The sequence below is a fragment of the Rana temporaria genome, chromosome 8, assembly GCF_905171775.1.
Source record: "Rana temporaria chromosome 8, aRanTem1.1, whole genome shotgun sequence".
In the NCBI taxonomy this organism is placed as follows: Eukaryota; Metazoa; Chordata; class Amphibia; order Anura; family Ranidae; genus Rana; species Rana temporaria.
In genome coordinates, this window is record NC_053496.1 from 69,306,843 (window position 1) to 69,319,379 (window position 12,537).

At 43.7% G+C, this 12,537-nt stretch overlaps 1 protein-coding gene across 2 annotated transcripts in view; it reads right to left on the reverse strand.

Moving 5' to 3' along the window:
* Positions 1-12,537, reverse strand: part of REEP3 (receptor accessory protein 3) — a 173,451-nt gene that overhangs the window by 44,947 nt on the left and 115,967 nt on the right. For both annotated transcript variants that reach the window (XM_040361983.1, XM_040361982.1), the window contains exon 3: positions 5,357-5,433. In XM_040361983.1, the coding sequence (XP_040217917.1) occupies positions 5,357-5,433 (77 nt within the window). The remainder of the gene's footprint in view (positions 1-5,356; positions 5,434-12,537) is intronic.

The following is a 12,537-nucleotide window of genomic DNA, read 5'->3' on the forward strand; positions in this document are numbered from 1 at the left end:
TAGGTCTATATACTGTACATCAAGCCAATAAGCTTTCTGTGTGAGGCAATAATGAGAGTGTTCCAGCATCACAAGCAGGTGCATTCCAGGATCGCCAGACTGCAGACAGCGGAGAGTGGGGTGGACCAATACACCATAGCAATGCCTAGATAAAAAAAACTGAGCTACTGAGCAGGTAGGATATGCTTCTTATGGTTAAGGTTTTTATTAAAAAATCTGAACAACAGGCATATATAAAAAATACAAATTAAAGTGGTTGTGAAGGGTCAAGGTTTATGACCTTAGGGTCCCTGCCCTCAAAAGCTTACAGTCTATGGTGACTAACTCACATGCATACCATACATACACATAGTAGGGCCTATTAAGACAGGAACCAAAAAACCTGAGGCCTTGTACACACGGCCAGACATGTCCGATGAAAACGGTCCGCGGACCGTTTTCATCGGACATGTCTGCTGGGATGTTTTGGTCTGATGTGTGTACACACCATCAGACCAAAATCCCCGCAGACAGAGAACGCGGTGACGTATACGACACTGACGTTCTCTGACGCGGAAGTTCAATGCCTCCACGCATGCGTCGAATCAATTCGACGCATGTGCGGGATTTCGGGCCGCTGGTTATACGTCATAACCAGCGTACATGTCCGATGAGTCATACTGACCATCGGACATGTCCGACGGACATGGTTCCAGCGGACAAGTTTCTTAGCATGCTAAGAAACTTTTGTCCGCTGGAAACCTGTCCGCTAGCCCAGAAATCCGGTCCGGTAGGCCCTACACACGGTCGGACATGTCCACGGAAACTGGTCCACAGACCAGTTTCAGCAGACATGTTCGGTCGTGTGTACGAGGCCTAAGGCCTTGTACACACGACCGAACATGTCCGCTGAAACTGGTCCGTCGGACCAGTTTCCGCGGACATGTCCGACCGTGTGTAGGGCCTACCGGACAGTTTTCCGGCCTAGCGGACAGGTTTCCAGCGGACAAAAGTTTCTTAGCATGCTAAGAAACTTGTCCGCTGGAAGCCTGTCCGTCGGACGTGTCCGATGGTCAGTACGACTCATCGGACATGTCCGCTGGCCCGAAATCCCGTGCATGCGTGGAAGCATTGAACTTCCGGGTTAGCGCACGTCGCCGCATCATCGTCGCCGCCACGTCACCGTGTATTCTGTCTGCGGGTAATTTGGTCTGATGGTGTGTACACACATCAGACCAAAATCACCCAGCAGACATGTCCGATCAAAACGGTCCGCGGACCGTTTTCATCGGACATGTCTGGTCGTGTGTACGAGGCCTAAGAGTATGTCTTGGAATGTGGAAAGAAACCATAGTACCCAGGGAAAACCCACACAAGCACAGGAAGAACATGGAAATTCCATGCAAGTAGTGTCCTCGTTGGAACTTTAACCAAAGGCCCAAGTGCCACAAGGCAGGAGTGCCAACCATTAAGACACTGTGCTTTTCAGCAAATGATAGCAGCTGTGATCTACATAGTGGTGTTGCTGCATTATACAGTTAGAGCACTTATATTGATCACATCACTAATAGAACCATTCAATTGAATGGGTAGTGCCCACCAAACGCCATGGGGGGGGGGGATCATTTTTGCTGCACCATGTATATACTCCTGTTTACTGCTGTTGGGGTCAGTAAAAATGTACCTAAAGCATGTGTTTTTACTACCCCCCAACTGCAATTATCTGTGACAAGGCTGGTACTCGGTCTAGTTTAGATTAATGTTGAAGCCAGTTCTTCCGTAGAGGAAACACTTGTATACGAGGTATAAGAGGTCAGATGTGTGTTCGGTTACTGTAACTTATAGCTAACTCAACAGGAAAAGAGGTGTGAGGTATGAGGTGTTGATTAAACTAGAGTCTCAAGCTACAGATGATTGTAAAAAGAGCTGAGAAACGAGAGCATAAAAAAAGAGGAGGGGGCAGGGGGTTAGTCAGGTTGCAGATGCTGTTCTAAAATTCCACAGAGAAAGCAGAGCTGCTGTCTGCATTGCATAATTATACAGTTTCTACTCTAACCCGGGGCTCCCAGGGGCTACTTGATTTATAAAAGGCAGGCAAGTTACACAGACGGCAAGAGTTTATTTTCAAAGTTTCTGTATTTCTGAAAATAGTGGCTCTGATCTCCTGAACATCTTTAGATGCATGCAATATTTTTAAGATGCTAGCATTTGCACACAACTGCTAGATGCCTTAAAAAAAACTTCCTGTACTTTCAAATGTCCATTACCAATTCTGTTTAGAGTTGCCTACAGCCATTACTGATCTTGCCACCAAATCGCTCATCGAGTCAGTTGTTGATTTTTTTATTTATTTTTTGGTGTGCGTTTACGAACATTTGTGTTCTCATTGGATGAACACGTTTGTTACCTAAAAAAGAGGAGCGCACATTTCCAGATTGGACCATAAACAGCCAGGTCAACTGAACATTCTCTAATGGCTGTCAAAACCTTAAAACTAACCTACTGGCAAGTCTGTCATCAAAGCTGAAAGGACTGCAAGCTGATCTACTAAACCAGATAACTCAAAGCAGAACTAAACCCTCCTCTTCTTTACAGACAAGGAAGCTGCCATCTTAGCTTTTTTTTTTATCTGCAATTGTCATGGTGCTGCACATGTGATCAATTATGACACCGGCCATTTGATGCTTTGACAGTTTGGTTAAGAGCACAAGCAAATGTGAGGCCTCGTACAGACGAGGAAACATGTCCGATGAAAACGGTCCGCGGACCGTTTTCATCGGACATGTCCGCTTGGAGATTTCGGTCTGATGGCTGTACACACCATTAAACCAAAATCTCCGCGGACAGAGAACGCGGTGACGTAGACAACACCGACGTTCTCTATCGCGCAAGTTCAATGCTTCCACGCATGCGTCGAATCAATTCGACGCATGCGCAGGATTTCGGTCCGCTGGTTAGACGTACTAACCAGCGGACATGTCCGACGGACACCTCTCCAGCGGACAAGTTTCTTAGCATGCTAAGAAACTTTAGTCCGCTGGAAATCTGTCCGCTAGCCTGTACACACGATCGGATCTGTCCTCTGAAACTGGTCCGCGGACCAGTTTCAGCAGACATGTCCGGTCGTGTGTACGAGGCCTGACAGTTACATTCCCGGCATGCCTTGATCTTAATTGTTTTAGGAAACTATTAAATCACTGCAAAAGAAAACTCACCCAAGCACTACCGCTGTATAATGTACTTAGTGTGCAGAGTGGTTGGCGCTCTGGCTAATTGAGTTCACAGAGAATCCATAACAAATACAAACCGGCAACTCGACAGCTTCTTCATAGAAAATGTAATTGTAGCATTACAGCAGTAACATCATCCAAAAAGCTGACGCGTTTCAGCCTAAGCTTATTCCAAGGGCTGAACCAGCACACAGTAATTCTCACCTTACACCACAGTACTGGGATCCTGCTTGGTTCCAGTTGTGATGACCAGTGTGCCAAGGCCACTCTTCATGTCAATCACCAACCGGTCCTTTTGCCTTCCTTCTCATCAACATCATCACACCTGTAGTGTAATGATGGCAAGACCAGCAACTGCATTATCAGAATGGGACTTGCCCACCCAAATTCCAGCAGGGTGGAGAGTGAAGGATGGCTTTCATGGAATCATAGAGTAAGCAAGGATTCTTGTACTGACTTTACCTGGTGCCTACCTCTGTGACTGACTTACAAAGTATAAAATCTGCTGATCAGTGACAAAAACTGCTTGTTAATGGTTGTCATTAGCCCTTTGAGGTCCATTAGTGATTATCTGACAAAGACGTATTGTCTAAACACCGTTTTATTGAAAAAAATCTGTCACCCTCTGCCCCCTACAGTCAAGCGGTAGACTGCTATAGCACACCTACGCATAATGAAGAGTAGATGGTGCCTCTTTTGGGATCCTGCTTTTTATATACCACTGGAATCTTAAGTTAACTATTAATTAAGTCATATTTTTGTATTTCTAATCGTGTCCCTGAGTTTTTTTAAAGTGCATCAAAAGACAAAACATTTCTTTTAGATTTGGATAGAGTTGTGAGGATTTAGGACACCTGTCTTGTTTTCTATATAGACAAAACTGCAACACAGACACCATTCATAAATACAAAGCATTCTCTGATTGGAAGAGGTGTAGGGGAGTGACCAATGATGTCCCAATCTCCACCTCAAACAATCAGAAAATGCCTAATATTCACTGAAATAATAAAATAATTCTCTGAAAGATGGAGGTGCCAAGAGAGCACCCCCCTGTATACCTGTATTTAGTATACAGAATGCAAGTCACTCAAGCACCGCCTAGCACTGACTGTATGTAAAATGCTACCATAGTGAATTTCTGCATCCCCACCAACCCTCTGAATGTGAGCTATAAATAGTTAGATGAAACAGAGCCAGATCAATGTAAGTGTAAAAAAATGATAATTTCCAGAGCTGAGCTTTAAGCTAGTGCATTGTTGGTTCACTTACCTTTTCCTTTGATTTTACTAAATGTTTTTTTTTTCTTTGTCTGAATTCCTCACTTCCTGTTTCTCCTTAGTAAGCTTGCCCCCATCCATGGTGGTTAGTCAGCCAGAACAGCTAACTGAGGAGGAACAGGAAGTGAGAAATTCAGACAAAGAAAAAAAAAATTAGAAGGGAAATCTACGGAAAAGGTTAGTGAACCAACAATGCACTAGCTTAAAGGAACCTATTTAGAAAATAAAAAAACAAATCTTTACAACCCCTTTAAGGTTTGCTATGTGAAAAGGCTGGTGTAACATTAATAATGTGGCTTGCATGTTACTCAGTCACTGAATCCATGGTACTGTTTGTGGGGATTTCCTCTTGGATCACGTGCTTGAAATGCTGTCCATTTCTTCTATGTGCTATAAAATACTCCTCTGGGAATGTTGTTGAATGTTTTATGGCTATGCCCCTAAGATTAGGTTTCTACCTGATCAGGAGAGGAGACTGAGGGCATGCTTCCTCCTGGCTGCAGATGACTGATGGTATAACCTTAGACAAGGCCAGGTCATTGGCCTGAAGTTCAAAGACTTGCTTTTTAATAAATTACTTGCGAAGTTAAATGTTGTGAAGTATGAAGAAAGCAAGCCCACACATAAGACATCAGTGGCTTTTTCAATAAAGAATGTTCAAGTTCAGTTGCCGAGAGCAAACAATGAGAATGTGATTCCTCCTAGGTGGAGTAGATTCAGATTGGTTGCTGGGGTAATGCACTAAAGAACCAGCACCCTTAGCTCTGGGTATTAAAACAAAGTAACCTTGTAAATCCAATAAGACATTGACAATAAAAATATAAAACCGACATTGCAAAAAAAAAAAAGAGATAATATTCTTAAACTTACCATGAGATTGTTAAGTCAGCTAATGTTTCTGTTACAGTGTAAAGGGCAAATACAATCCAATACATCATCCACCGTACCTAGGAAACAAAGGTACCAAAGATTAAGGTCACATATTTTCTGTCTTTGGAAAAAATACAACTGAAACAAACATACTGTATGTTTGAATAACCCAGAACAGTTATTTAAAAAAAAAAAAAACACTGGATGAGCCTTTTAAGAATTCCCTTCTATTTCCCAAGAATGGTAACTTAGTGGTTAGTGGTAACTTTATAACTTGATTTATCAAACCTGCTCTTATCAACAAAATGTGCAGCCTAGGCATATTAAACTAGTACTGAAATGCAATTTTTGCCTTTTGTTAAGTCCGTAGCTAAACCTTTTTGTCTATCTTTAACCACTCCCCTGGCAGGTGATTTATTCTTATAGCCATGTCGAATTCAGTGACCTATGACTGTCATAGGAAGGGTAGAGGTGTCTGATGCCTAGACTGCAATTGATTGCCTAACTCTTCTTAACCAGTTAAGCCCCGGACCAATATGCAGCCTAAAGACCCAAGGTGTTTTTACAGTTCGGGACTGCGTCGCTTTAACAGACAATTGCGCGGTCGTGCGACGTGGCTCCCAAACAAAATTGGCGTCCTTTTTCCCCCCACAAATAGAGCTTTCTTTTGGTGGTATTTGATCACATCTGCGGTTTTTAGTTTTTGCGCTATAAACAAAAATAGAGCGACAATTTTGAAAAAAATGCAATATTTTTTACTTTTTGCTGTAATAAATATCCCCCAAAAACATATATAAAAACATTTTTTTTCCTCAGTTTAGGCCGATACGTATTTTTCTACCTATTTTTAGTAAAAAAAATCGCAATAAGCGTTTATCGATTGGTTTGCGCAAAATTTATAGCGTTTACAAAATAGGGGATAGTTTTATTGCATTTTTATAAATTTTTTTTTTTTTACTACTAATGGCGGCGATCAGCAATTTTTTCCGTGACTGCGACATTATGGCGGACACTTCGGACAATTTTGACACATTTTTGGGACCATTGTCATTTTCACAGCAAAAAATGCATTTAAATTGCATTCTTTATTGTGAAAATGACAGTTGCAGTTTGGGAGTTAACCACAGGTGGCGCTGTAGGAGTTAGGGTGCACCTAGTATGTGTTTACAACTGTAGGGGGGTGTGGCTGTAGGAATGACGTCATCGATCGTGTCTTCCCTATAAAGGGAATGACGCGATCGATGCGCCGACACAGTGAAGCGCGGGGAAGCCGTGTTTACACACGGCTCTCCCCGTTCTTCAGCTCCGGGGAGCGATCGCGACGGAGCGGCTATAAACAAATAGCCGCGCCGTGGTCCCGGATCGCTCCCCGAGCGGACCCGACCTCCGCATGTAGCGGGGGGGGTCCCGATCGGACCCCCCACCCGCTAATAGGCGAGGACGTACGTGTACGCCCATGTGCCTGTACGTGCCATATTGTGGACGTATATGTACATGCGGGGGTCGGGAACTGGTTAAAGCGGAGTTCCAGTCTTTTTTTATGTTTATTAAAAGTCAGCAGCTACAAAAAGTGTAGCTGTTGGCTTTTAATAAACATACGCTTACCTGTTCCACAGTCCAGCGACGTGCCGCCCGGAGCTTCGTTCCTCTCCCCCCTTCTCTTCCGGTGCCTCCATTGTAACTGTGGGCACCTGGCCGTGACAGCTTTCGGCTTCACGGCAGGGCACTCACTGCGCATGCGTGAACGGCGCATCGCTCCCTAAATGGACAGGTGATCGCCTGGGACCTGTCACATGTCCCAGGTGATCGCCTACAGGGAGGGGCCGCTAAAAGGCAATATGACGTATCGCCTTAGCGGTCCCTGGGCGGAAGGAGGAAGTGGGACAGGAAGTCCCACTCCTACTGAAGCCCCCAAATGTGGCAAGTAAGGGGGCGAGGAATGGATTAAGCGGAAGTTCCACTATTGGGTGGAACTCCACTTTAACCTTCTCTGTGCCGAGGGAGAAGTAGGATAGCAGTACTCAACTGGGGAATACCTGGATTTCCAAGGCAGACTAAAGGTGACCCCATTCCTACTGAACTGGCTGAAATTTGAGCTGTAGTTGGCACCACTTTGCTTCACAAAAGTGCTGGCTGGGTTGGAAGATTGTTGGCTGAACAGTGCCTGCATCCAATAAAATGAATAGGATACTCTAGAACAATGGTTCTCAACCTGGGGGTCAAATGATGATTTGCCAGGGGTCACCAAAGCCTGGGCTGTTCCTAAAGCCCCGCACTGCTCTCCCAGCCTTTTTGTGGCCGCCCAGCAGGGCTCTTCCTGGAGCCCATGGCCGCCCACTCAGCCTCTTTGTAGCCGCCCATTCAGCTCACGGTATGACTGGGGAGCAGAGACTAGAGGTTAGCTGACTGAGGAATGTGAAGTGGGAGGGGCTGAAGGAGACCCTATCTTCTGATTTCGGCATAGGTGTCACTGCTATGAGACCCCACAAAGTCAGAGACAGTGAGTGACTCTACCTGTGATTATAGTTGCCAATAAAAGTTACTTACACCTTGAGCAGTGTTTGCTTATCATTGGACATGTAACTTTTCCCTTATCTGATTCTATGCTTATTGACTCCCCCTAGAATAAGGAACTTACTGGCCAAAGGCCCTAAAACCACTCTTGGTCTCCATGTGTGTTTTGGTGTGCCCACACCTCCGTCACAATGTATATGATCCGTTTGCATCAGAAATATATTTTTCTATCCATATTACTTAATAGGATTGTAAAAGCAGCTATCCGATGCCACACAAAGGTCCAGAAACTTGAACCCCTGTATGTGTAGAGAGCAGCTGTGGGTGTGAGGACACCATAATCCTATGTTCATATATAGTACTGCGCAGGCATTTTAGGCACTTGTTAACAAATTCTGTAAAGTGAGGATGCTTTTAAAAATAATGCCAAGAATAGTTTCTGGTTGCGCTGTTCAAGTTCTGAAAAAGAACAAAACAGGTAGGGCCAGATTCAGATACATTTGCACTTGCGCCGCGTATCATTGATACACTACGCCGCCGTATCTTACCTGGCGGAATTTCGAATCCACAGCGAAATCGCGCCGTAAGTTACGGCGGCGTAGTGTTTTTCTGGCGGCGTATTTGAAATTGGGCGGGTTGGGGGTGTGCTTCATTTAAATGAAGCCCGTCCCCGCACCTAATGAACTGGCGCATGCTCCGTTTTGAAATTTTCCGCCGTGCTTTGCGTGAAATGACGTCGTTTTTTGAACGTAGACGTGAGTTACGTCCTTTCCTATTCACGGAGGACTTACGCAAAAAAAAAAAAAAAATTCCAAATTCGACGCGGGAACGACGGCCATACTTTAACATGGCAAGTCTATCTATACGCCACAAAATAGCAGCTTTAACTATACGCCGGGAAAAGCCGACTAGCGACGACGTAAGAAAATGCGACGGCCGCGCGTACCTTCGTGGATCGCCGGAAAAGGCTAATTAGCATACCCGACGCGGAAAACGACGCAAACTCTACCCAGCGGGCGCCGAAGTATTGCACCTACGATCTGTCGGATCGAAGCCAGAAGCCGTCGTATCTTGGTTTGAGGATTCAAACTAAAGATACGACGCGGCAAATTTGAAAGTAAGCCGGCGTACTCGCTCTGTGAATCTGGCCCGTAAGGTTTAAGACCAAAAGCACACCTGCATGTTGAATGGACACATGACATTTTGATTTGATTTGGTTTAAGCACCTGGTAGGTTGTTAAATGTGCATATAAAAACTATTAATTTCATTATTTTTTAAAGCATCCTCACTTTACAACACTTTTTCACAAATGCCTACAACCTTTACACATTACTGTGCATATAAAGGTTTGTAGTAATTTCTGCTCCTGTGACAAGCTATGCCAGGTGCCAATTTCAGATCCAAATAGTATTCAGTTCTGTTATAAATTACCAGCCAAAAAATGACACAACGCTGAAGAAAGCCCAGCATTTCAGAAAACAGTTCTAGACAGAAGACTTGATTACCTCCTCAATTATTCAGAAATCTATTACTAGAACTGTTTAAAAGCATAAATTTCCCAGAGTTTGCTCTGAGCGATAAAATATTCATGGACCAATACGCATCCTGAAATCAGCTTTGTGCGCGGACTTTAATGAATAGGAAACAGATACGGAATAATGCTGCCAAATATCCCAAAACGTATTTATAAACTCAAATGTATGCATAATATAATACCTGAATAAACACCAATGCCATTAATAGCAGTTTATTTTTATTATTCACCGTGGTAGCAGATTTAAAGCAGAACTCCATGCAGCTAATAAAACACTAATGTTGCGTAAATGTATCTGGTGTCCCTATGGTCTCCAAGCAAAACGTATCCCCCCATCTTCCCCCACCCGCCCACTTTCTTTTCTCAAGTAATACTTTTCAAAATGTCATGTGCTTTAAAAATCTTTCCAAAGTGCCTGGGGCACAGACAGATGGAAATGGAGCTTGGCAATGGCACCCATTTGTATACGAAATGTCTCGGCATTCTCGGTGTACATGTCATGTTTTGGGAGAGGTGTCTATGGGCAGTGACTAGGTGTGGAATAAGTACCAGAATAAAGCATTATTATTATTATTATTATTATTATACAGGATTTATATAACGCCAACAGTTTACGCAGCGCTTAACAATATAAAAAGGAGACAATACAGTTATAATACAATAAAATACAAGAGGATTAAGAGGGCCCTGCTCAGAAGAGCTTACAATCTAATAGGTTGGGGCCGGTGGTACAAAAGGTTGTAACTGTGGGGAATGAGCTGATGGAAGTGGTAAAAGATTAAATTGTTACATAGCGAAAACTGTCTGTATCCGCAATAAGTTGCTTTCGCAAGACATTGGGGCAGATCCACAGAGAGAGTACGCCGGCGTATCTACTGATACGCCGGCGTACTTTCAAATTTCCCGCGTCGTATCGTTGTTTTGAATCCTCAAAACAAGATACGACGGCATCTGGGTTAGATCCGACAGGCGTACGTCTTTGTACGCCTTCGGATCTAAGATGCAATTTTCCTGGCGGCCGCTAGGTGGCGTTCCTGTCGTTTTCCGCGTCGAGTATGCAAATGAGCTATTTCCGACGATCCACGAACGTACGAGCGGCCGTCACATTCTTTTACGTCGTCTCTAGTCGGCTTTTTTCGGCGTATAGTTAAAGCTGCTATTTCGCGGCGTACTCAATGTTAAGTATGGCCGTCGTTCCCGCGTATAATTAAAAAAAAAAATTTAATTTGCGTAAGTCGTCCGTGAATCGGGCTGGACGTAATTTACGTCCACGTCACAAAAAACGACGTCCTTGCGACGTCATTTAGCGCAATGCACGGCGGGAAATTTAGGGACGGCGCATGCGCAGTTCGTTCTGCGCGGGGACGAGATTCATTTAAATGAAAAACGCCCCCCTACTCGCCGATTTGAATTAGGCGCCGTTAAGCCGCGAGAGATACACTACACCGCCGTAACTTAAGGCGCAAATTCTTTGTGGATTCAAAGCTGCCAAAAGTAAGTTACAGCGGCGTAGCGTATCTCACATACGCTGCGCCCATCTAGTTGTATGTGGATCTGCCCCATTGTCTTTTCTCTTTCGCCTATAGACACATCTTTACATACTGGAAGGAAGAACTGTTATGATGTAGGGGCAGGACAAACAGGAAGTGAGAAATTCAGACAAAGAAAAAAAACATTTAGAAGGGAAATCGAAGGAAAAGGTAAGTGAACCAACAAGGCACTAGCTTAAAGGAACCTATTTAGAAAATAAAAAACAAACCTTACAACCCTTTTAAAGCTTGTAGGAAGAGTTTTTGTTCTCTTCTGGTTGTCCTATGAGGCAGCAGGACCCCTGACACTTGACAGTGCTGATCACATGCACTCTCTAGCAATACACACCAAACTGAGCATTTGCAGAGTGCCTCCTAGGGCTCTGTTCTATCAGGAGATAGATTGGGGACAGTGGAAAAAAAGGGAGGATCATAGAAGACAGGATCAAACAGCCTTATTACACAATGGCCAAGATTAACCCCTTAGGTTCAACAGTGAGTATAACAAGCATGCTTTACTGCATATACAGACTGATTTTACTGTTGTGTGTTTAGTAACACTTTAGGATGAATACTAGTATAAGTGGGTGGTAGAAACTTTATTTAAAAAAACAAGTAATAGATTTGTTAGAAACAGGAAGTGTGTGGAGTTTCTCAGTCTCCTCTCTGATCGACAATACATATGTTGTTGTTATCAAACTTTATTTTTTCATGTTCCCTGTTTTCTGAAGAAGCTAACCATGAAATGTGTCAAAATACAGCTGTATATCGCTACAATGTAATCAATGTATTGAAATTATGTAAAGATATGTTTATCTTCTAAGGCAGCCGACAGATAATTCATTTTTTTTTTTGTTCAACCAGAAGGTTGAACAAAAAAATATTATTCGATTCCCCCGTCCTCCCCCGTCCACACTATCAAGGTAGATGGGGCAATCCTCTCACTGTGTTTTTTTATTCTGACAGTGGGAAGGGGAAGACTTTCCTAACAAAAGAATCTACTGATCAGCGTTTCTGGCTTTGGCCACTAATCGACCAAAAATGTGCCATCAGGGTGGCTGTACAGAAGTCAATCAGTAGATCGTCTTCTGTACAATCACGCCACCCATACATGGATCTAATTTCAGCTGAACCGGCCAAATTTTGATCCATGTATGGCCGGCTTAAGGGATTTTTCTTCCTATTATTACAATGAATTGAAGTAGTCAATCAAGTTTTACCAGAAGATAAGCTATAAAGCATAATATATATTTTTGGATTTAGCAATTGTCCTCAGTTTTTTTTTTTTATATAAATGGATTTAATGGAAGTAATCAAATTTTAACATTTTTTATGAAAATCCAAAAGTAGGGTTGTCCCGATACCGATACTAGTATCGGTATCGGGACCGATACTAAACATTTCCCCGAGTACTTGTACTCGGGGAAAATGCTCCGATACTTCACCCGATACCTGACTTTCCCTGTATTCTCCTCCAGTTCCCCCCATCCGTTCTGCTCTCCCCCTCCACGCTCCGTGTCCCCCCTCCATGCCACTGCTTTCCTCCTGGGTTCTGCTCTCCCCCACCATGCTTGTGTCCCCCCTTCTGTAGCGCTGCTTTCCT